Here is a 26,674-nt window from a genome sequence, read left to right as displayed (position 1 = left end):
CAAAATCCGTATCATATGTCGTATCATCCCGAGACATCAATATCAGCCCGAGGGCCCTTAGGCCCGAGGGATTATATTGGTCGAGGGTGATACGGCATGTGATACGGATTTTGCCATGTATTATACGCTTTATCATATATTTCAACAGAAGAGTTTTATATTATATGAACTGTTTTCTGATCCATAGCACTGGGTTACCTTCAGTTCTGCTTTTGTCTTGTTTCAAAGCTTTAAAATAACTGCTCAATTATTTATACGAAGCACCTAGGTTACCTTACAATCTGTTGTTTTGAAAATATTTTGTTTATTAATGTATTATTGAGTGTTTTGTATTTTTTATAGTTGCATTTAGTGTGCCAAAAAAATTGTTGTAAAAACTTGATGTTCGTGACGTTGCATACCAAACAATGACGTCATTAAAAAATTGACCTATTTTTTTTTTATTTTTTTTTTTAATATTTGAATTATTTTTTTTTTTTTTAATAGAAAAAAAATTCTTAAGCAAAAAAAACCCCAAAAAACTGACTTAAGCTTAAAAAAAAAAAAAAAAAAAAAAAAGGTATGCGATACGGGTTTTACCATGCGATACGGGGTATGCGATACGGGTTTAGCCATGCGATACGGGATATGCGATACAGGGTAGGTGATACAGACTGGAAAAAAGAACCTTTATTAGATATACAAAATAGCTGTATTTTGTACTAAATATATGATAAAAGGTAATATATGTTTACAGAGAACGAGAACCAATTTAGGTTTTAGTAATTCGCGCTCTCTTCTTAAAAAAATATAACTTATTCTTTCCAGAGGTGAATTAACTTATCAAATGCAGCCGTTTTAAGTTGCTTTTCCCATGACTTTTGTTTACTCATTATGCTACATTTGTTTTAAATCATTGGCCAAACGGTAGCGCATATTATTATGCAAAACATTAATGAAAGATTACGTCTGAGATTCAATTTAAAGAATTGTAATCTTGTACATAGATTTAAGAAACAATGATGTATATGGGAGATATCACGGATTGCTATGAAATTTTACAATAAACTAAAGCATGGAACTATATTTGAATAGAAAAAAATATGCAAGTAACTTTGATACTTTTGGATATTATAAAAATTGAACATGGTGTAAAAAAAAGTAAAACGGTAAAAGAGGGACGAAAGATACCAGAGGGACAGTCAAGCCACGTAAATATCGATCAACATTAGATTTTTTAACTACAAATGGGATTTTCTCAAAAACCAGTATTACGTATTTTCTTAAAAATTTATGATTTTGCAACTTAAATTTCCGTTTTGTTGATATAAAGATTATAATGTATCGTGGTTCACCTTTTTCGTTTTTCCTATTAACATAGATAAAGACGCACACTGCAGTCACGCCGTCACACTTGTTTTTTTTCGTTTACAAAAAAAAAAAAAAAAAAGAATTCGGTAACCCCTTATAATTTTACCCAAACTAGATGAAATTTTGAGTAGTTATAACTGATCATTTGTAAAAAATAATCTTAGGACAGAATTTCGATATGTTTTTTTTATTAAAAGTAAGAACTAGATGAGCATTTGCATATACACATACTGTAGTTGCATGCGAAAATGTATGGCATTCCTTGCTATCAGTCTTTTATGTTCCTATTACCTTCATTACTCTGATTGATAACGAAAGTTACAGTTGAATTGTTTAAACTTATATTTGTCTGGCTTGTAATTTTTTTCATATCAATAGATTCCCTTGCAGTAATTGAAAGTGGCATATTGCCTTTGACTATTGAATCTACATGTTTTGATTTAAGAGCATCGTTATTTATTTCATTTTTTTCGGTAGTATCATTTTCAGAGTGGTGTTTCAAATAAGGCCCTAGTTCTTTACGATATGGAATATTTTCGTAAATCTCTACCTCGCTTATTCTTGGGCTTTGAGATGGTGCTGTTTTATAAGATGCATGTGACACATCACTTTCTGCACTTTTGTTGCTCTTGGTGCTTGTATTCGAGTTTGTAGAAGCTTCACTGTCTCTATCAACCTTAAAGACGCTGTTCCCGGTTTTTCTCACACAAATGTTGTGATCAGTTTGTCCTTCATATTTACTTTCAGTAACGTTATGAGTCATCTTATTATCAAAATTCAAATTTTCATATATTTCATTTGTCGATTGGTCATGAACGTTAATGATATGTTGGGTATCGTTTCCAGTCTTGGATTTGGCCATGTTGGCATGTGTTGTGCCTTTTTTTTCTAATTGGAAATTTGAATTCTTGCTTTCCTGCAATTTGCTTTTGCAAATTGATGTAGATTTAAGAACGGAATTATGATTTCGTTGATTTGTTGATATCTGTTTTGGTACAATTTCAACGGAAACAGCGTCAGTATGTTCTCGAACTGGTCTAGTGAAAGCTAGGTTTAGTAGACTATTCAGTTCACCAGTTTGCGTAGTTTGAGTGGAAGTTGTCTTGCATTCTTTGATTAAATCCTCTTCAAATGTAGTATAATTTGCCTCCTGTTTGCGCATAAAGAACTGACTAACTGCATGTGAAATTCGGTTAAGGTTAAACATATTATTACGACGGATGGAACTTGCATTTGCATAATCACTTATTCTTCCTCGTTCTGGTTCTTTTTCCTTTTTCTGCAATAAAAAACGAATCGATTCATCATAATAAACACCATATAGCAGGAAGACATCGGGGAAATTAAATTCCACCAAAAGATATGCATATGTTCGATATTTTCTAATAGTTAAAGAGTTTTGTGTAAACTGTCTATTTTTTCCTGTTCGTCTGATTAATAATATAAAATATTATATAAAAGACCATTGTTCACTGGCTGTCAGGTGTTATTAAGTTAATCGGTTATTACGAAATAAAATAAAAATGAAAGATATAAGAGTGTACAGTAACTTGTCAGGTATTTTATCCATATGATTATTGTCAAATTTTAAAAGAGAGAGTTGCAAGTCACTCATGATAATTTTATATTCTAATGAGTACATCAAAGGCCATGCCAACTTGGAAACTAACAAACCATAACATTTACAAGAAGTGTTTACACCTGTGACATATACTAGTATCGAAGTATCTTTCGATTGACTGTATCAAATATAATCCATAAATAAGACTTTATGCTTGTAAAACTATCACTTAACCATAACGATGGGATTTGTTTGTAAAATTCTACATCTATAACTGCAACAATTTTAGTTTGCACTAAATATTTGATTGGGATTAAATAATCCGTCACAATAAAAACCGCAAATGTTTTTGTATACTTTGTTGCTTCTTAATCGCGAGATTTTACACCCGCAAAAATAATCCGCTATACGATAATACAAAAAAAAAAGAATTGAAGGATTCCAATAGGGACATACGAAAATATTCTAACCATGCAATGGTTAAAAAAAATCCCTCATTTATGGAGGGCGTAAGAGTTGCTATGATTTTTTATATTTTTATATTTACTCTATTTCACAATTGCATAGTTTGATTTAAACATTTTGCAAGTACCAATCTTAAAGGTATTGGTTTGACTCGATGGCGAATCGAACACCAACGTCATGCACGCTAGGCGAACATGAAACATTATAAGATGATGAAATTTTCATTACATTAATTCTCAATCGGTTTTGTTGGCTGTAATTAAGTGATGGCTAACAAGTAGGAAGCAACCTGGTTATGTCTGTTGCACATTTATCCTTCAGTTTAACAGAATATATGCAATCAATAAAGTTGAAATGCGGTGAACATGTCTTTGTGATTATGAAGACATTGATTAACATATGACAATTATATTGTTTTAGATTTATTCTCCTTGGCAAGATCACGCTTTACTTCAAGGTTACACTTGAGGTTACCTTTCTCACATCAACTGTCGGATCCCGGACATATCTTGTTTTTATGTCATGTTGTCTCTGTACAGCCACTGCAATGTCTTTTTCAGCTGTATGCTCTGTATCAATTGCTATTTCATTGTTTATATCTTGCGATTCTGCATTTCCCTGTATAATATGGTTCTAGAAAGAAAAAAATATACGTGTTATAATTTTGGTTATGTCTATTTATTTATCCATCTGGTATTCTAACACTGTACTGTGGTTTGTCTGCTTTTATTCGGTATTTTAATCCTGTAATGCTATTCACTTTTATTATAATCTGCTGACATTATTTTTGAAAGGTCAAATCAACAGCGAACAAATTACATACACTGTTTATCGAAGGACATCTATAAAATTAATGACAAACCCTATAGAAAAGATATGTTTGCATTTAAATAAAAAATCTCTGCATCACTCCAGTATAATTGGACCAGATTTTCTAATGATGTAACGAAAAGTTGATAAACATCTTTAGTTCGGAGGTGTAGAAATTACACAGATCTCTCTGAATTGTCGCTTTCTCACCATGATACAATAGTTGTGTTTTTTTTTTTAAATTTCATAACAACAGGAAAATTTAAGACAACATATAAGAAATGTTCATATTTGAAAAGACCAAACAATAAATTTTAATAAAGCAAAACAAAAGCATGATTGAGTGCAAAGTGTGGCCTTTCAATTTGAAATTTTACCTGATAGAAATACAATCTGTAGATCATCAAACAAGTCAAATTAAAACGCATGATGGAAATGCTACATTCTAATTTACAAAAATTACTACTAAAACAAGAGTGTGTAAGTTTGCATATAAATACAGCATTAGTTTCAAATATAAATGTAATAGCAGACAGATTCTATGTCTTGTTAATCGCGTTTTAACAGCACAGATGTACTCCAGAAAAATGATACTAACATTTGATCGCAGGTTTTAACTATCAAGCTAAATATGATTTTGGTGTATTTACATACAGTGTATCTCATTCAAAATGGAATTATAAGTATTTCTTAGTTAATAAGTCTTAGTTTTTGATGTTTTATTTATAAAACCGTACCTCAATACAATTCTGAATGTTCGCTCTGTTTCTTCGATTATTCCGTTTCCGTTTTCGACAAAAACATGAAATCAAAATCCATGAAACTGCTACGAGTGAAATTAAAGCTGTTATGTTAATAGTTAATAGTAGCATAGTGTTTATATCTGTTTCTTTTTCAGGATTTATACAAGAGCAAGACGTTTCAATAGAAGTGTCGAGACATAAAACTGAGCAGGACAGACATATTTTTGTTTCATTAAGACTTATTGCATGATGCGTTTTAGGACACTTTTGACTGCATACAAATGATGAAAGAGGCATTGAGTTGTCTATATTGTTATGAGATATTCCATTACATCTTTGTCCAACCCTGTAATAATCAACCGGACATTCATAACTACATTTCTCTTTGTTGATTTCTTGTGTGCATTTTGGACAGCAAGTTTCAAGACTACCTTTGTTATCACAATATGGATTCCGATCTTCGTCCTACAATAATGAATATCTGTATTTAGTATTACGATACATTTTCATTTCTAGTTTCGTCGATGAGCAACATTTTTTTTTGTAAAAATATTTTCGTACTCCTAACAACAAATTTATTATAAATTTTGCAATAATATCTTATTTAGCTCCATTCTGCCCAGGTTATAGTTATATTTTTTACATTGATATTTATATTGTGTATATGTGTATTTGTGTATTTAATTTTGTTAATATTTGTTTTTGATCTAATAACGTAATTTTAATTTCAATTGATATTTTATATTGAGTCTTTTTATGTTGTAATGCTATACTACTGTTTTGGTTAAGATGAATGTAGTCGCCTATCAAAACGTTTATACCTGTTGTGCAGTGGTTGTTAGTGTTTATCGTTTCTGGTTTTTTATACATTAGTTCGATTGTTTTCCTGATTGAATTCTTTACACTCGTAACTTTAGGGATCGTTATAACTTTCTTTTTTGTGAGTGCAAAAGACTCCGTGATGGAGGCTAATCTTTGACTTCAAATGGTATACTTCATACGCAATGTAACGTAGGTGGAGAGTTGTCTCATTGGAACTCATAATACATCTTTTCATTCCTATAATAGGTTATGGTGACAATATTGGCGTCCTTCATCTGGCCCCTAAACAAATATATACTAGTTCAGTCATAATGAACGCCATACTAAAATCCAAATTGTACACAAGAAACTAAAATTAAAATAATACAAGACTAACAAAGGCCAGAGGCTCCTGACATGGAACAGGCGCAAACATGCGGCGGGGTTAAACATGTTTATGCGATCTTAACCCTCCCCCTAAACCTCTAGCCAATGTAGAAAAGTAAACGCATGACAATACGAACATTAAAATTCAGTTCAAGAGAAGTCCGAGTCTGATGTCAGGAGATATAACCAAAGAAAATAAACAAAGTGACAATTATACATAAATAACAACAGACTACTAGCAGATAACTGACATGCCAGCTCCAGACTTCAATTAAACTGATTGAAAGATTATGATTTCGTCATATGAATATCAGGCACAACCCTTCCCGTTAGGGGTTTAGTATTATACCATCATAACATATATGAGAAGAACATAACCAGTGGCATGCCAACACCTGGTTTTTGAATAAATGTATTTAGTTCCGATGCAAAGACCATATAAGTGAACCAATAATGTATTGTTCAGAGTACGAGTGCAACAGTGAAAACCCTACCAAAATCCAATCAAAGGCGGTACTTATTTAAAACAGTGAGATTAGAAACAACACGAAATAAGTTAACAGGGAATAACAGAAATGCCGGTTTTTATACAAATTAGCACGCAAACGTACTTATCAAATCTTTGTATCTATGAAGTAAATAGTGTAATGACATTCTTGACTTATCCATTTATTTCTTTCTTAAAAATCTTTGAATCACTTCTTATGAGGGCATAACGAACGAGTAATATATACACAACGTATCATTGCGCCAAGGGAAAGCAAAATTCGCATTATTTGGACATAAAAATATCATAAAAACAACGTTAGGTTTTGTTAAATGCGTCAACCAAATATAACAAGAAGTAATTGTAACATGATGCTGTTACGAAGTCCTCCAAACAAACCTCTCATAATTCGCCATTCCCATATATAACTTATTTGTTTTATTGTCCAATACCAGAATATATATGGTTTAGGGTGGGAATTTTGACAGTTTACAGTTTATCGACCCTGAGGGGGTGGGGTGTCCCCCATGGACTTGATCTATATTTGATTTGATTTGTTTTGTTGTCCCAATCAAGAATATACATGGTTTAGGGGTGGGGATCTTAATCATGTACAATTTATCAAACATGAGGGGGTGGGGTGACCCCTGGGATTTTACCTACATTTGATTTGATTTGTTTTATTGTCCCATACAAGAATCTATATGGTTTATATTTGGAGTGTGGATCTCAATCATTTTAAAGTTTTTCAAACATGAGGGGGTGGGGGTGACCCCCATGGAAACTCCCTATATTTCATTTTATGTGTTTTATTGTTCCATACAAGAATATATATGGTTTAGGGGTTGGGATCTTGACCGTTTCTAAGTTTTTAAACAAGAGGGGGTGGAGTGACCCCCAAGGGACTTCGCTTTTTAAGGTCTTTCCTCTCCGCGAGGAAAGACCTTATTGTTTTTCGCATGTTTTTTTTTTTTTTTTTTTTTTTTCATCCAGCATTTGTTTGACATGGCCTCCCCTCGTTTCTATTGGAGTTATCAAACCCAAATATGGACCATCGGTAGACCTCATTATGAAGTATTACCAGATGAGGCTGTGTAGGATTTCATCATCCCCTTTAGAAGTTATCTCCCTTTTATTGATTTTTTTCAACATGGCCCCCCTCGTTGTTTTTGAAGATATCATGATCTTATTTGGACAATAGGTACATCTCATCATGATGTATTACCATATGAGGCTGCATAGAATTTCATCATCCCCTTTGAGAGTTATTTCCCCTTGAAACAATTTCTTTCCTTTGCTCATTTCTCAACAAATGTTAGAGATAGAATCGATTTGAAAACGGCAACATGTACAGGAACAGATGGCAATGTTAATGAACATATACAATCATTTTGTTATTAACCCTTATAAGGAGTTATTCCCCTTGAAAAATTGTATACAATTTTAGAAAAAATCTATTTCGAGAACTGGAAGTCGTAGAGACTTGGGACCTTCACCAATAATCTTTAATTCATGTGACCTTCAATATGCACACAAAGTCAAAGGTCACAGAGTGCAAAAAAAAATTACGCTGCAATTTCAAGCTTACATATTAGGAAAACGATAAGACTTTGCTGCCTACATACAGCGTATAAAATGTTCCTCTCGACGAACTCTACATTTTATATAATAAGCCCAAAAATGTCCGACCGTCTGTTCAAAAGTTACAACGGGATGATTCTTAAAAGTATAGTATTTTGTGTATATCTTTTTAAAGGTAACAGATATCAACCTACTATAAACTGAAAAGATGATCAGTAATTCAAGACCTTCAATTTGAGGTCAATGTCAGGTCATGATGAAATTTCACCTTGACCTTCACATTATACTATGACCTTGACCTAGTGATATTTGAAAGGTCAAGTGGTCTTGAGTTGAATGGTGATAGTCCCATGTATCTACGACTTCCGGTTCTCAAGTTTGGTATTGCATCATATATTTGATGATTAATTGTGACCTTGGTGAACATTGAAATTGTCCCAATTCTTTTCTATGATGTTGTCCTTTAACTGTAGATCATTTACCATTTAACAGATTTGAGATATCTGCTGTCGTTTTAGAGATAATGTAGTTTGAAATTTTGCGAGCGGCAGCATGTATTTCTGAATCAGCAACAGCTTACCACTTAAAATGTTTGAGAAATTGAAGAGGTTGGCATAGTTATATGTTTGACCAAGTACCAAAAACATTCCATGGGAAAAAACACCAAAAAAATCATTTTGAAATTTTCATGTTTTGCATTAACTTTGTAAGTTTCATAACTTCTATTTATATCGTTGATATTGCATCATTTTTGACACTTTGCCAAATGGGGTCAACTGATATATCAAATTGAAGGTCTCAATAAACTCTGCTTAAAAATGAAAATTTTAAACCTCTTTTTCGTCCCAGGGGGAAGGGTGGGGTCATTTAGTGCAAACATTCAAATTTTTCAGATGGTAATGTTGTCGCATATCAAATGAAAGAACATAAAGCGTACATTTCAAATTTCAAATTCACGTCCCCCGAAAATTGGTTGGATGGGGTCATTGAGTGCAAAAAAAAATCTTTTACAATTGGGTTGTTGTATATCAAGTAAAAGGTCATGATGTGTACATTTGAAATATCAAATTCCTGACCTCCAAAAATTAGTTGGATGGGGTTATTAAGTGCAAAAATTAAACTTTATAGAACATGGCGTTGTCGCATATCAAATGAAAGCTCATCTATCCTGTGTTACATACATCATACTTCCGATCTCAAAAATGTAGGCAGATGAGGTCATTAAGTGTAAAAAGTGAAAAGTTTCAGAAGGTATGCTTGTCGTATATCAAACGAAAGGTCGTACAAAGTACATTTCGAAAACATCACTTTTACAGGAAAGACCTTTCAATTGTTTTACAAACAATTGAGATACTAGTATATCATTTGATTTGTTTTATTGTCCCATACAAGAAAATGTATGGTTTAGGGGTTGAGATCTGGACGTATTACAATATAATAGCACATTCGTAAATTGAACAGGTGGGGATGACCCCCAGTGACTTACCTTTTATTTCATTTGATTTGTTTATTGTCCCATACAAGAATATATATGGTTTAGAGGTGGGGATCTCGACGGTTAACAAGATAATAGCACATTCTCAAATTGAACGAGGTGGGGATGACCCCCAGGGATTATCTTTCATTTCATTTGATTTGTTTTATTGTCCGATACAAGAATATGTATAGTTTAGGGGTTGGGATCTGGACGTATTACAATATAACAGCACATTTTTAAATTCAACCGGTGGGGATGACCCCTAAGGACTTCCCTTTCATTTCATTTGATTTATTTTACTGTCCTGTACAAGAATTTATATGGTTTAGGATTGGGGAACTCGACGGTTTACAAGATAATATTACATTCTCAAATTGAACGGGGTGGGGATGACCCCCAGGGACTTATCTTTCATTTGATTTGATTTGTTTTATTGTCCCATACAAGAATATATATGGTTTAGGGTTGGTTGATCGCAACCATTTTTAAAGTTATTCAAACATGAGGGGATGGGGTTACCACCAAGGACACTATATTTCTATTAATGTGCTTTATTGTTTCATAAAAAAATATATATGTTTTTGGGGTGGAGATCTTGACCTTTTACAAGTTTTTCAAACAAGAGGGGATGGTGATCCCATCAGGGACTCCCCTTTTATTTGTTTTGAGTTGTTTTATTCACATACAAGAATATATATGGTGTAGGGGTGGGGATCTGGACGGTTTACAATATAATAGCACATTTTTAAATTGAACAGGTGGGGATGACCCCCAGGAATTCCCTTTTATTTAATATGATTTGATTTATTGTGCCATACAAGAATATATATAGTTTAGAGGTGGGGATCTCGACGGTTTACAAGATAATAGCACATTCTTAAATTGAACGGGGTGGGTGTAACCTCCAGGGACTTATCTTTTATTTATTTGATTTGTTAGATTGTCCCATACAAGAATATATATGGTTAAGGGGGATCTCGACGGTTTACACGAAAATAGCATATTTTCAAGGTTAAGGGGTTGGGGTTTCATATAATTTGTTTTGTTATCTTTTGATCATTTCTGAAGACTGCGTGTGTCTATCACTTACAGTTTTCGAGGTATATTTTAGAAAATAGAAATTAATAGGGTTCTATAAACATGATAAAAAAAACTACCTTCTATAAGCACCCCCCATCCCCAAAAATAAATGATGGTACCCCTAGACATGTTAATCTAGTATTTTATAAAACCCTAAAAAAATCCGACTGTCAACAGAATTTAATGACCATCAGAAACCTCGTAAGATTTTGTAACAATCTAAAGATAATTATTACAGTCGTTTTCATGAACTTTATCACAAAAGTACATTACAATTGTCTGTTACGTTGTAGATAATGCATATTTTAAGGTTTTTCTTGTCGTAGGACACACCGAGGAGTGTCAGGATTGATCAAATGAAAGAACAACCGTGTGTTCTACACAAGAAAAACCTTAAAATATACATTATCTTACTTATATACCGTAATTGTTTTTTTATATATATATAGATTTGCAAAATTTAGTATCCTATTTTACCTACAATACTAAAGTGGGATTTCCCTTTCTTATGCGTTCAGGTTTTAATACGCCCTGCGGCTCACTTAGAATGTGAAATAAAACTCACTAATTAATCTAGATACACATGTATAAGCCTTTTAAAAATTATTATCCATACACAATAAAAAAATAATACTGTGACTGGATGAAGTAAGACACAAATATATTGTGACCAACCGATAACGGTGTATGACAAATACAAGACACAGTGTAAGTAATTTATTGTACCACTAACTAGTTTATGATCAGGGTGAGGGGTATGCATTATTTCCTATTTGTAATGTCATTTCTATCACGCAATAGTGGTTATTTTTTATCAATTTATTTGAATCGAAGGAAAAATTCAGAAAGATTGTCTTTTGAATAGTAATACATTTTATTAACAGTTGATCAGGATATGATTATATACCCTCAGCACCCAACCCTTTTGTGAGTTATATTAATTCCATTCAATAGAATATAAGATAATCTTATTAGTTGATCAGTTGACAGAGTGAAAGGTATACATAAATTTAAAAAAGTTACGAACTGACACGAAGACGAATATAAATACATGTAGGTCATAGTATGATTTCCTATTCAGTGTGTATCGTCCTGAACATGCATGAAACTTTACCACTGGAAGTTAAGCAAGCAACCAAAATTCAGTCAATATATTCAGTGTGACTCAATAAGATTTTCAGAATCTTACAAACGTACATGTTAAATCTGGATTTGTTTTATGAAAGTCTTAAAATTCATCTCACATATATTATAATGTTTCTTTATTGCAGCGTTAAATTAACAAAACTTCACAATATTTGTTTCTAAAAATAAAATGCGGGCATACATGGCATAGATTGAACTTTAAAAAATGAATTTCCAAATCAGTAAAAAAAAACTATCAGACGAATAAAACTTTGAACTAAAACATAGATTGCATTTTTATTAAGGAAATTCATGACCTCTCACAGGTCGTTATTTTATGCCTTGAAGCATATTTCATTGAAACATGGTATCGTCCGGGTTGATTTTAAAAAAGAATGACCTGTCGTTCTGAAAAAAAATAACTCCATATAGGTATATCAAGTAATTTGTTCTAATATATTTGTCAATACAATGGAACAATTAACAACTGTCACACAAGTGGGAGGTTTAGCTAATTATAAATGAAGATCAATCATTTCGAAAAATGCCTGTACTGAATCAGGAATATGGCAATTTTTGTTTTTAACAAGTTTTCTATGTTTTTTTGTGTGTACTGTTCATTGTCTTTTCGGCATAATGTTTTGGCCATGGCATTCAAAATTGTGTTGAGCTAACTAGTAACGTGTTCACACTATAAAATGTGTTCCGGGTCGAACTGGGCTACTTAACCCGAATAAATAACCCCAGTTGACACTTAATAAAAATTCAACCCGTTTTGGACTTACCCTCTTAACAAAACAAGAAATATTAGGGCCAAAATTGTCACCCGCATCTGTCCACTGTACATATTTACATTTGTTTTCATCAAAGATGCATTATTGTCAAGGTTGAATTTATTATAAAGTCTTATTTTTTTTACCGCACTCCTTGGCGATTTGGAGGAGTTTGTTCACCATCAACTACTTTCCGTGTTTTCAAATAACGTCAATCTATCCAATTAGCACTCATTTTTCGCCAAAAAAGCGACGGAAATAATATAGGTTTAATAATTTGTCATAATGCTGGTTTTCAACATAAAAAAATAAACATTTATATATCATAATTTAATTTGGGTTATATTATTTGTAACCATGTAAATACGGTAACTGAAGGGCCGAGCCAAAATTTGTCAAAATATAAATTATTCGAAATATGACGTAATACAATATATGTTTCATTGAAGACTTTTTTAAGCAAACGTCATGTCATTATATCAACAAACTCACGTTAACTTCATTTTGCGTTCACATTTAGAATTACTAAAATAAACGGTACCAATTTTCTTGCACCAGATGCGCATTTTGACCATTCATGTCTCTTCAGTGATGCTCGTGGCCAAATTATTTGAAATCCAAAGCTTATACAAAAGATGAAAAGGTATAACCCAAAAGGTCCAAAAAGTATAGCCAAATCCGTGAAAGGAATCAGAGCTTTGCATGAGGGAGATACATTCCTTAATCTATAATAATTTCTAATATTTTGTAACAGCAAATTTTGATAACACAAAAAAATCCGTATTTTCATGCGATTACTGGCTTCTGGGCTGGTGATACCCTCAGGACTAATAGTTCACCAGCAGAGGCATCGACACAGTGGTAGTAATACAATTAACGGTGCAAATTTCTTGCACCAGATGCGCATTTCGACAATACATGTCTCTTAGAATTAAGGTAGTCAACCCAGGTTCACCCAACATTAAGTCTTCCTCAAATAGGGGTAAATTTCATCCGGGTACGCCCCGACTTAAGGCGCTCACTTCAACTAAATGTATCCTGGATTAAACTTGGTATAGGTTTTTTTTAATCTTTCTAACTATTTTATCAACATGACCAATCTGACTGGTGGGAAATAAATATATATAAAACAAGTTTACTGTTATAAACACATTTTGATCATGAAAACGTACCTGTAACGACCCCGACGCTAATATCAGGAGCAACAAGATCTTAGGGCCCATATCCAGTAAATGTTTGTATGTACACGTATGTAGTTTATATTTATCGTTTCTACAAACAAACAAAAAAACATATCATGGTGTTAATGTACAAATAAAAGGATTCAGGATGATATATTCCTTTTTCTATTCTTCTGTTTCGCATGCTACAACAACAAACAATTTATATACATATTTATTGTCATTTTATTTGCTTCAAATCATTTGTTAAACTGTGTTTGGATTGTCATTGTCTGAGTAGTCAAACTACGGTATACATAACATGTTAACATAGAGGTTGTGAGTCCGAAATAATGTTTCAAAATGCAATTTGTTGAAACCCGTTTAATCGTTTACAGCTGATTTCAAACTTACATTATCAACAATAAACAATACATTTCACAATTGTATCAACCAAAAAGAAAATACTGGTATCAAGTCAGGAGTATGGCAGTTGTTATGTATTCAATTAATATATTTGAGCCTTTGATTTTGCAATTAATTTTGAATTTTCCTCGGAATTAGGTATTATTATTATATTTACTTTTCATCATTTGTAGGTGGAATGAATTTATGTCGTTATCTGCCCCGTAGAAGTTTTTTTTTAAAACATTTCATTTCAACAGATAAGTAACTAGTCCGAGTGCTAGGTGTAGTTGAAGGCTTTACAACGTCAGCGACTTTTTTTTTCTTTGATTTTTGTCATTAACGTATTTCGACTGCTGAAATAGGTCCATGGATGTATAAAATGATGTAAACACATGCGGTACATTAGCTGCGTATACTGTAAAGCGGGAAATTACGCGCCACGTATATTTCGAAATTGACCGACTGAATCTAAATTCGTCCTTTTGAAAGAGGTTTATACAAAATTAAAGAAATGATTTTTTAAAAAGGTCATAATTGTACATAAAAAAAAATTGAGAATATAAATGGGGAATGTGTCAAAGAGACAACAACCCGACCAAATAAAAAAACAACAGCAGAAGGTCACCAACAGGTCTTCAATGTAGCGTGACATTCCCGCACCCGGAGGCGTCCTAGCACACTTTTCTGTCTAATCAAGGTCAACCGTTTTCTTTGCTCATTATATGCTTACCCTTCCGGAGCACCTGAGATCACCCCTAGTTTTTGGTGGGGTTCGTGTTGTTTATTCTTTAGTTTTCTATGGTGTGTCATGTGTACTATTGATTTTCTGTTTGTCTTTTTCATTTTTAGCCATGGCGTTGTCAGTTTGTTTTAGATTTACGAGTTTGACTGTCCCTTTGGTATCTTTCGTCCCTCTTTTATGGAAAGATAGATTATTTTATTGATTCTAATACGACGTGCTTTGAAAAAGTTCTCGATATTTCTATACTTAGCGCAGACTTAGTGATACACTTAAAAATTGATGTTATTATATATCTCCTACGTAAACCTACACGAATCGGAAACCGTTTGCAAACGCTCTGCCGATTTTATTGTTTAAAAACATTACAATTGAAAAAGGTCTATGAACCTGTAATCTTATTCGGATTCACTATAAAAATAAAAAAATGCACAATAGAACTTAGAAATTTACAAAATAAAACAAAAATAAAAAAATCCGCGAAGTCCATAAATGCTTTTTGCGCATTTATGTAATTTCAAAACATGACGTCATCCAAATGAAAATGCTAAAGCTGAAGGATTTTCCATAACGTGAGCCATAAAAATGTGTATAATACAGTCGGAAAGCTGACTTCGGTTTACTTGAAGCAACAATATAGAAGTCATATTTGGGTATTTTGTTGGTAAATTTTTCTTTAAGTGAAACGAAGATATTTCTTCCAAATAATATCACATAATGCTGTACGTTACAAATACCAATTGCATAACCTTTTCGATGTACTAATTTGTATTCTTCTGACGTCCCAGTGTCGTATAAATCTCGTTCTGGATTTATTTCAAAAACGTGTGATACAAGTGAACAATATAAATGAATTTTAATAATACTATAATCAAACATAACTCTGTGAAACATTGTGTTTTCACAATGAATAATTTTTGAGTAATCAAGTTTTCAAATTTTACGGTCAATCAAGTTAGTCTTTTTAGACAAAATCGGCGAGGGGTACAAATAATTTTTTTTTGCAAGAATCATGTATCTCCTTTATCATTTTTGTCTTTTCAAATTTCTTACATATGTATTTATTCAGATTGGTCCTTTTCATCCTCTGAGTTCAGTATTCTTGTGATTTTACTCTTTTCTTTCCACTGCATCATTATTGAAAGTATGAACAATTGTGGAATTGCGATTCTTTTTCACGATAATAGCCCAAAATAAGTTAAAATAGATGAAACATGGGAAATTCATCAAAATTAGGTATTTTTAAAGGTCCGTAGCAAAAAAAAAAGGGCACCACCATATAATTTTTCTCTAACAATTATTTTTTTACAGTCTAAAAAAACCCAAATCAGGTTGAAATAAAAGTTGAATTCTAGAAATGTTTGGCTCCTCAGAGGTGAACATCCTTCAGTGTACTGAATTAAAAGTACGATACTTTTAAAAACCAGATAAACACACGTCGCGTCAATTTTTTTTGACACATCAATTGAAATTTCTTTCTTAACGTCTTAGGAACCTATGCTGAATCTAAAAAGATGATGAGGCTTTTTATGAACGTGCATATGTCAAATGTGTGCGCCTTAATATACTGTAATACGCAAATATGCCACTTTGATGTGTCAACATTTCTGACGAAGCGGTTCAAATAGTAATTTACGAGCTAGATTCCTTTGTTTACACTTTTTTTGAACAAACTCTACTTGTATTAGTATACATATTTAGTTATGTTAATATTAAAATAAGTTATTATCTTTTTACTTTAAAAAGGTTTGTACAACAGACACATGTAAAACAATATTAGGAAAACTTATTTTATCATTTTCAAAACAGTTTCTGAACTGAAATAGGTATTTAATATTACAATATAAAGTAAAATCACAAAAATACTGAACTTAGACATTGTTAGAGGAAAATCAATTCGGAAAGTCCATAATCACATGGCAAAATCAAATAACAAAACGCATAAAAAAAGAATGGACAAGAACTGTCATATTCCTGACTTGGTACAGACATTTTCAAATGTAGAAAATAGTAGATTTCAACTGGTTTTACAGCGGTAACCGTCTGCTTTGATGACAGTCTCATCAAATTCCGTTATATTTACATTGATGCGTTAACTAAACAGACAAACCAAATAAAATAGTCAAAATATGGGTACATCAGTCATCATCGTATAACAATTTTAAAAGGAACAATTTAACAGAACACAAACACATCCATTTACAAGCACATTCATTGATTTGTGTGTCTGACGTCAGAAAATTTTATGCGTCACATTGATTTGTCGTTCAATGTGCATACAAACAATTTTAGAATTTAGATAGGCAATGTTAGCATACAGGGTTAAAAAAATCAAAAGTATGTAAGAATAAATTTCAGAAATAGAGATTTAAACTAGTTAAAAAGTTATGTTATGTAGAATTTATAAGAATCCACAAATAGTTAATTCCACTACGCGAATGAATGATTTTGACGTTTGTGGTTCAACATATATTGTAATTGATATTAGAAGTATATCATAATGACATATAATAGAACAATATCCTACTGACGGCATCTTTAAAAGTACAGCGTCACGTTATAAGAACCAAAGAAATACAATAAGTCGCATATACAAGTAAATGTTACTCTGATTCTGAGTCATAAAATAGTATTCCAAGAGCTACTTGCGTACTTTATTATAATCCTAGTAGCTTTGATAACTATTTACAACGCCGGTTCGATGCCACTGCTGGTGGACGTTTTGTCCACGAGGGTATCACCAGCCTAGAAGTCAGCACTTTAGTGTTGACATGAATACCAATTATATGGTCATTTTTTTTAATTTCCTGTTACAAAACTTTGAATTTTTGGAAAAACTAAGGATTTTGTTATTACAGGAATAGATGACCTTAGACGTGTTTGGCACAACTTTTTGGAATTTTTGGTCCTCAATGCTCTTCAACTTTTAACTTGTTTGCCTTTATAAATATTTCGATTTGAGCGTCACTGGTGAGTCTTATGCAGACGAAACGCGCGTCTGGCGTACTAATTTATAATCCTGGTACCTTTGATATTGAGATGTTTTTTTTACTTATGTCTCTGCTCTAACGAACTAATACCAACATATAAATTAATTTCTACTTTATAAAGGCCCCGGCTAACCAGTCGCATTCCCTTGCGATATTGATACCTGCATAATCCAACCCTTATCAAAAATTTTTTTACACATTTATTTAACAACAATTAAAGTATTCTCAATTTAAATTCTTCATAATTTGAAATACAAGTAATTGGTTAATAATCTGTGTATGATTAAACTTTGTATAACAATAAAATCTCTGATTCCAAACTGTATGGGTTCTAGCCTACTGATAAGTATCAAAATTGAAGAAACACATTACTAAACCAACGAATAATTATTGAAAAATGGTTAAAATCATGAACTTGCAAATAAATAAAAACAAGAACGATTCGATCTCTATTTTTGTCTCTGAAAACAAATATATAACTAGGCATATACTTTAAGATTTTTAGTGTATTATATTTCTGGTGCAGTTTCTGGTTGCTGCTGCTATTAAAGTCAATATAAAAAACAGAACACAAGTAAGTCACACTTGAATAAGAGCGAATAATGGCAGTTTAAAAGAGATTGTTGAGAGTTCAAAGGACTTTATTGTTTCCGTTGTACATGTAACATGTGTAATAATAGTCCAAATTAATATGACATTGGCAAGCTTATGTAATTCTGCAAATCCAGAAACTGCACTAGAAAATATTATTCACTGAAATACTTTCTTTAATAATAATACACATGCTTAAAGTTTATGACTCCTTCAGTTGCCACTTTTGTAAGAACTTTTTAAACTTCAATAGTATCAAAACAACAGATATAATGAATATTAGAGATCAGCCATTTCGTACATATACCAAGGGGAAGCGTGATGCACAGCATTATTATTTACTGTTTCATAGCATTTAATAGAAAAGAGGACTTTGTGGCAAATAAATCAAGATTTTTATAGAAAATCTAATACCTTTAATACAGAGATTCTGTTAAAAAATTTGAATCATAGATTACTCACTTGCTTTTCTATGATGTTTTAGCGTTAATTTTTTACAAAAAGTTCTACGCAACCTGTAGATTCCGAAACAGCTCGCGCTGAGTCACTAAAGTCGAACGCACATGAAAAGGTTTACTTGATTTGGTCCATATTTATATATTTGTTTTAACAAATAACTACACTAATAAACTTGTTTTAAGGATTTCAATGCTAGCACTGTATGCAGTAATCTTATATATATCAGTCACTAAATTGCCAAATATCAGAGTACAAGGATAAAGGCTGTGGAATTTCTACAAAATTTCCATATGTTTAGCATTGAATCTCAAAAAGAGTACATAATCCTTAAAAGATGGATAGACATCTACAATTTACGCCAACGGCAAATAAAAAACAGAAAATAGAAAATTTTCCAAATTCGGCCGTTTCTAAGGGCTTGCTTAATATTTTATGAAAGCTACAAATTCACAGATGGGTGCAGTTCTAACCTGTACAGCAAGTTAACTTGATAACCAGTCATTTGGACTGGTCAAAGTTAACCTGTGACCGAACTTAGGACTGCTCTGACCAGTCCTAGGACCAAAATCTAGTTAACTTGAAAAGCTGACTTGGTCCTAGGACTGTTTTTATGTCTGCCAAAAAGTTAACTTGGAAACAGGTCCGCTATTGATATAAGTTAACTTCGGAACCAGTCCTGTCATAAAGTTAACTTCGGAATCAGTCCTGTCATAAAGTTAACATAAGTTAACTTCGAGACCAGTCCTGACACAAAGTTAACATAAGTTAACTTTTGCTTTGACAAATCCGATCAAAACCAGACCTGTTCCCAAGTTAACTTTTGACTGGTCTGCTCAATACTAAGTTAACTTGTAACCAGGACCACTCTTTACGATTTTAAAAAAATATTTTTAATATCTTTGTTTCGTAGTGTAAACATCGAAAATAAAGTAAAAATAATACTTCCGTTTTATAAACAGTATTATAAAATACAAAATGAAAATAAAGTACGCATAAAACTTGCTTGTAACACAAATTTATCTGTGATCTGACTATCTATCAATTATAAAAACGATCTTGGTTACAATGATAACGGGCACTAAATATATAGATATATATTCCAATACCTATCAAATTCAACCATATTTGCACTTTATTATGTATATCTTTGGAAAGAAATGTATTTGATGTTAGTTGTATACGTCCTTGTTAGTAATACATCCTTGAACTTTGCGGTCACAATCTGCAATAGTTTAATTCATTTACACACATGACTACAAATTCTTGTTCGAATAAATTTCGGGTGCCAGCATGTCCTTTTTTTTACTCAAAATACTGATACGTAACAATATTTCAGTAATTTTGATACCTCATGCTGATTTGTACATCAAAATTATTTGACTGCATTGACCAAAACTGACCATACGTGCACATGATAATTTGTTAATCTATAAACCCGGATAATAAATCAGCCATATTTTTATGTCAGGATTCAATGTATGGTACAATGGATAGCAATATTGCATTATCGTAAGAACACATTTTTGTTCGCATAAATTTAATGTGCCAGCATGTCCCTTTTTTACCCAAAATACTGATACGTAACAAATATTTAGTTGTTTTCATACCTCAAGCTTACTTGTACAACAAAATTATTTGACCGCATTGAACAAAACTGACCATTTGTGCACTTTAATTTGTAAATCTATATACCTGCATAGTAAATCAGCCATATTTTTTTATGTCAGGATTCAATGTTTTATACAATAGACAACATATTCCAATATAATAAGAACAAAATCTGTTTGCATAAATTTAGGGTGCCAGCATGTCCTCTTTTTACTCAAAATACTGATAGGTAACAAAATTTCAGTAATTTTGATACCTCATGCTGACTTGTACATTAAAATTATTTGACCGCATTGACCAAAACTGACCATATGTGCACTTTAATTTGTAAATCTATATACCCGCATAGTAAATCAGCCATATCTTTTATGTCAGGATTCAGTGTATAATACAATGGACAGCAATATTCCAATATAATAAGAACAAATTTTAGTTCGAATAAATTTAGGGTGCCAGCATGTCCTCTGTTTACTCAAAATACTGATATGTAACAAATTTTCAGTAGTTTTCATACCTCAAGCTTACTTGTTCAACAAAATTATGTGGCCGTATTGACCAAAACTGACCATATGTGCACTTTAAATTGTAAATCTATATACCCGCATCGTTAATCAGCCATATTTTTAATGTTGGGATTCAGTGTATAATACAATGAACAGCAATATTCCAATATAATAACAACAAAGTTTTGTTCGCATGAGTTTAGGATACCAGCATGTCCTCTGTTTACTCAAAATACTGATATGTAACAAATTTTCAGTAGTTTTCATACCTCAAGCTTACTTGTTCAACAAAATTATTTGACCGTGTTGACCAAAACTATCCATATGTGCACTTTAATTTGTAAATCTATATACCTGCATAGTTAATCAGCCATATTTTTTATGACAGGATTCAATTTATAGTACAATGAACAGCATTATTGCAATATAATAAGAACAAATTTTTGGTTGCATAAATTTAGGATAGCAGCATGTCCTTCTTTTACTCAAAATATTGATATATGTAACAAAATTTCAGTAGTTTTGATACCTCGTGCTGACTTTACAACAAAATTATTTGACCGCATTGACAAAACTGACCATATGTGAACTTTAAATTGTAAATCTGTATCCTCCATAGTTGATCAGAATTTTTTTTGATATCAGGAGTTTTTAGTTGGATAAATGTACATGTAATCAATAATATTGGGATACTATATAAATGCCAAAAAATTCCGCATAAAATGATAGTGTCAGCATTTCATCTCTTTATTCAAAATAACAGTCACTACATATATAGTAGTTCATGATGGTGTGTAAAGCAAAACTATTATGCCGCATCATCAAAGAACCAACACTGACATGTTTGCATACAACTTATAGCTAATCCCGGCTGACCCAGTCGATTGCACTTTTGACGCATACAACAATCACTTTTCAATTGTGGTGTCAGATATTCCATTTTGATAAAATATTAGTAGGTTTTTCTATATGAATGGGATTTTGAATAAATAAGCATATTCACCTGCGGAAAAAGGACATCACCGCGCAAAACGTCGCGTGCTTTTACGTGTATAATTTTGGTGGGAAAACGTTTGATGTACAATTGGTTTTGGTAAATATTTTCCATTACATTAATTTCTCTCGGAATATGGAATAAAACATTTACTGTCTTTTGTTTCGGTAAATATGTGGTTTTATTGACTTTTGAAAAACTGATATTCACTTCGGCCGTTGGCCTCAATGAATATCAGTTTTTCAAAAGTCAATAAAACCACACATTTACCTCACCAAAAGACATTAGTTGTATAGTATTCATTTGTAAATACTACCCTAGTTACAATGATTTAATAAAAAAAAGTTCTCTTCTGGGAATAGTATACTGTCTTTCTGTTATGTCGGTTGATTGATTTTGCTTATAGCCTCAAATGGCAACTATTTCATTGAAGTGCGCATTGAGTATAATTCTGGGACGTCCCATAACTCAATTAATCGGCAAAGAGAAATCTCTTGACCAAGCTGACGAATTTGACGATATTGTTGATAGTTTTACCACACCGTATGCTTACGGACACTGTACAATTTCTGTTAGAATATTCTGCGGAAAATAGAATAGTTAATCCAATGCAAACAAGTTGAATAACAATGAAATATCCATGCATGTACAAATTTATGCATAAAGTAAAATTAAGGAAGGGACAGGTAAAAAACGGGGATGGAAGCAACGTCGACAATATTGTTGATATCCCGTGAATATTGCTCCGAAGCGTTGGACAACCTTTCTATCCGACTTTTAAAAAACACTCTGTGTGATTGTATAAGCATTTTGTTTAAATTTATTTAAGAATACATGTATATCAAATGAAAACAAAAAGAGAATTTGTATAATATCTAGTAAAGTCTAGCAAGGATTTGTATATAATATTTTAAATTTCACAAAATGTAAATATATTAAATTTTTTTTGGGCTTTCATGCTCAACACACAGTGGCAGAATAATCAGACAGTTGATTGCGGCCGCTTAACTGGAAGAAGAAAGAAGAGATCTAACTATACAAATCCTTGAGTATAGCGAATAAATAATAAATGATATCGGTGGAAAAACAATGCAAATGTTATTTACGTATTTTAATTAAAGTTCAAGTCTGATATGCAAACTCTTATAACGATATACTGTCATAAGCAGACCTGTCCTCAGGTCTGGTCAATAGCAGACTTGTCCACAGGTCTGGTCAAAAGCAGACCTGTCCTCAGGTCTGGTCAGGAGGAGACCTGTCCACAGGTCTGGTCTGAGGCAGACCTGTCCTCAGGACTGGTCAAAAGCAGACTTGTCCACAGGTCTGGTCTGGGACAGACCTGTCCTCAGGACTGGTAAAAAGCAGACTTGTCCACAGGTCTCGTCTGGAGCAGATATGTCGATAGGTCTGCAGCAGTCCTAAAAAAGCAGACCGTAGGTCTGGTCCACCTACGACGAAGTTAACTTGCTTGACTGCTTAAAAATTCCCAAGTTAACTTAGAAAGCAGTCAACAAGTTAACTCTAAGTTAACGTTTGTCAAGGTTAGGACCGCACCCATCTGTATAAGGAATTTGTAGCTTTATCACGGCATACCCATCTTTGTTTCTAATTTTTATGACCATATTTGTCCTATCCGAATCGAAATATTTTATGGAAACCATAGATTTTTTGAAAACTTGCCATTGATATCCGCGCAGAATAAAATTCGAATATAGCGGCCTAGGCTAGATGTAAATTTCCAACATATCTATGGTTTCCGTGAATTATTTGTGAAATTGACTTATATTTCCTGAACCCTATAATTGGTACCAAGATAAATACATGTTTTTATTTTAGATATCATAGTTATATTTATACTCATTTTACTATAATTATATATGTTAAACCACATGTTCCAAATGCATGTTGTCTTTCACAATAATAATATTTACACAGTGACATGTTAGTTTATCTTCTCTGATGTAGGTAATACATGAGAGTGATGCACATTTTACCTGGGATTACACAAAAAAAAAAACCAGCAGATTTTTGTCGTGGTGTTAGACCTGAATGAAGTTTCCGATGTTACGTTTGATTTTACGTTAATTGTAGGGTTCTCATTGTCACCTTTATAACTGTCTTTCAAATTATAGGTGTGGGAATATCACAGTAGATTTTCTTACAATAACTGAATGGACTAGATCAGTTTTTACTAGTGGGTCACTCACTAGTGGGTTAAGAATAAATTAACAAGTCAGTAAGCTAGAAAAATATCTGACTTGATAGTATTATTGATGCTTTACAGTTAGTTTTGGAAATTATTTACAATTAGTAAAGGTTGACTGAAATGCAAGGCAGAAAGATGTTTAACTAAAATAAATGAACTTAAATTATATTATTTTCCTAAAGACATGAATGTAATAGAATAACAACATTAAAATTAATCCCCTTTATTTTCTTTCAAAAGCAAACACATATTAAATTATTGACATTAATGGATGCTTTCAAATACAAAAAATGAAATAAAGATCGTAAATGCGATGTGAATAGCTAACTAATCATTTGGTTTATCTTCAGCGTAGCAGATTGAATGTGATAAGTATTGAAAAAATTAGCGAAGGCGTCATTTACGTTATTTTCACGAGTTCTGTAAACATAAAAATATCAACAATTATCGGTTCTTTAAAATAGATCTTATATTCAATTAACTGCCATGAGTTCGCTATGTCGCTTTCATACACTGCTTTTTAATTTAGAAATAAAGTTTTATTTTGTGAAATAAAGCTGTCGTCTGAGAAACTGTTGTTGAAAATATGCCCTTTTTACATGAACATATTGGTATTTTTTAAGATATGGTTTTTCTTTTTTGATTTTTTGAATGCGTTTTCTTTTCAAAATTTGCGATAAAAATTGAAACTAAACTGCATCGAAAAGTCATATTGCTAGAAAAAATGTCTGATATTTTTCATTTGCGATCTACAAGCTTAATCATAAAAAGGGGGATGAAATTTGACTTAATAATGAGACCACTATCCAGTGGGTATATATATATATTATGAATCATGTCAATCTACTTGAACAACAGTTAATTCCATGTATATTGATAGAACTCATTGTTAGATTTGATCTTAAGATTACAACACGAAACGGCTTCCCTATTAAAGAATTAACAATACAATTGAAAAAATAATAAATATTTTCTTCTCTACAATCAAGTATCAACATATCCGGTTTCACAATACATTAAGGATAAACAGTTATTATATTCTAATATAGAAATAAGGATATGTTGTATGATTTTAAATGAGAAAAACTATCCATCAAAGTTCAAATAAAGTATTTGTAACAATTTTAGGCCACCATACGGCCTTCAATAATCAGTGAAAAAAACATACCGTATAATTGGCTATAATTATAGTTATCAAAGTTACCAGAATTATAATTAAGTACGCCAGACGCGCGTTTCCTCTACATACGACTCATCAGTGACCCTCATAACGAAATAGTTATAATGCCAAACAAGTACAAAATTGAAGAGCTATTAGGATCCAAAATTCCAAAAAGTTGTGCCAAATACGGCTAAGGTTATCTATGCATGGGATAGGAAAATCAATAGTTTTTCGAAAAAAACAAAGTTTTGTAAACAGGACATTTATAAAATGACCAAATAATTAATATTCATGTCAACACCAAATTGTTGACTACTGGACTGGCGAGATACCCTCGGGAACTAAACGTCCACCAGCAGTGGCATCGACCTAGTGGTGTAATAGTTATCAAAGGTACCAGGATAGACCCGCGCATGAAAAATATGAAGCAATTCAATTGTGATTTTTTTTTATAATAAACGTGAATAAATGGCTACTTGTGAACTATAGACTACAGGCAAATACATAAGGTGAAATTCGCCCTACAAATAAGATATGAATATGCATATTTGACTGTCAAAACAAAAGATCACTATAAAGGGATAATGATCATATAAAAGACAGCATTTTGATCAATTCATTTATGTTATTTTGACAATGATTATCATATTTACCTTTCAAAACTTGTGATACTGGTCAATCCTTCTGCATCGCATACATATTCAATGATTCTAACAATAGTATACGAGTACTTAAATTTTCAATTTTAAATCACGTGAAAAATAATAGTCATGTCTTATTAATATAACATATACATACACATATACATATTTGTGTACAGTGTATTGAAGTTGAATGAATACTCTTATCTTAAGTGCAGCATAAGTGAATTTATAGTGCATTGAAAGATTGTAACTTTTAATTGTTTTAAGTCTTTAGATATCATGTTTTGTAAATTTTGTAAATATTTAGAATATAGTTTTATACAGTACATAGGTGCTTATCTGACTTGAAACTCTTTGCAATTTGGTTATTAATATGGGGCGCTACTTTAAGCCCATGTTTTAATAAACAGCCTCTTTTTAGAATAGCCGTCGAAGGAGAACACGTACAGAAATTTGATGACACTCAATTTCATAAAATATTTAAATCTAGGCATGCCTTTAAACACACTTATACTAGATCGTTTAATTTATCATCAGCGTCACATCGATCTGACTTCAAGTTCGACATGG

The 26,674-nt window shown here is 32.1% G+C and overlaps 1 protein-coding gene across 1 annotated transcript; it reads right to left on the bottom strand.

Annotated features, from left to right (window-relative positions):
- Window positions 1-1,556: 1,556 nt before the first annotated feature.
- Window positions 1,557-26,210, bottom strand: LOC134723690 (uncharacterized). The gene is made up of 5 exons (XM_063587246.1): window positions 26,114-26,210; window positions 13,813-13,912; window positions 4,924-5,394; window positions 3,851-4,009; window positions 1,557-2,629 (listed from the first exon to the last, which is right to left on the bottom strand). The coding sequence occupies exons 2-5, from the start codon at window positions 13,861-13,863 to the stop codon at window positions 1,619-1,621; spliced, it is 1,692 nt and encodes a 563-aa protein (XP_063443316.1). The 5' UTR covers window positions 13,864-13,912; window positions 26,114-26,210; the 3' UTR covers window positions 1,557-1,618.
- Between the last annotated feature and the right edge of the window lie 464 nt (window positions 26,211-26,674).

Source organism: Mytilus trossulus, chromosome 6 (genome assembly GCF_036588685.1).
Source record: "Mytilus trossulus isolate FHL-02 chromosome 6, PNRI_Mtr1.1.1.hap1, whole genome shotgun sequence".
NCBI lineage: Eukaryota > Metazoa > Mollusca > Bivalvia > Mytilida > Mytilidae > Mytilus > Mytilus trossulus.
This window is presented reverse-complemented; position numbering and strand designations above follow the sequence as displayed.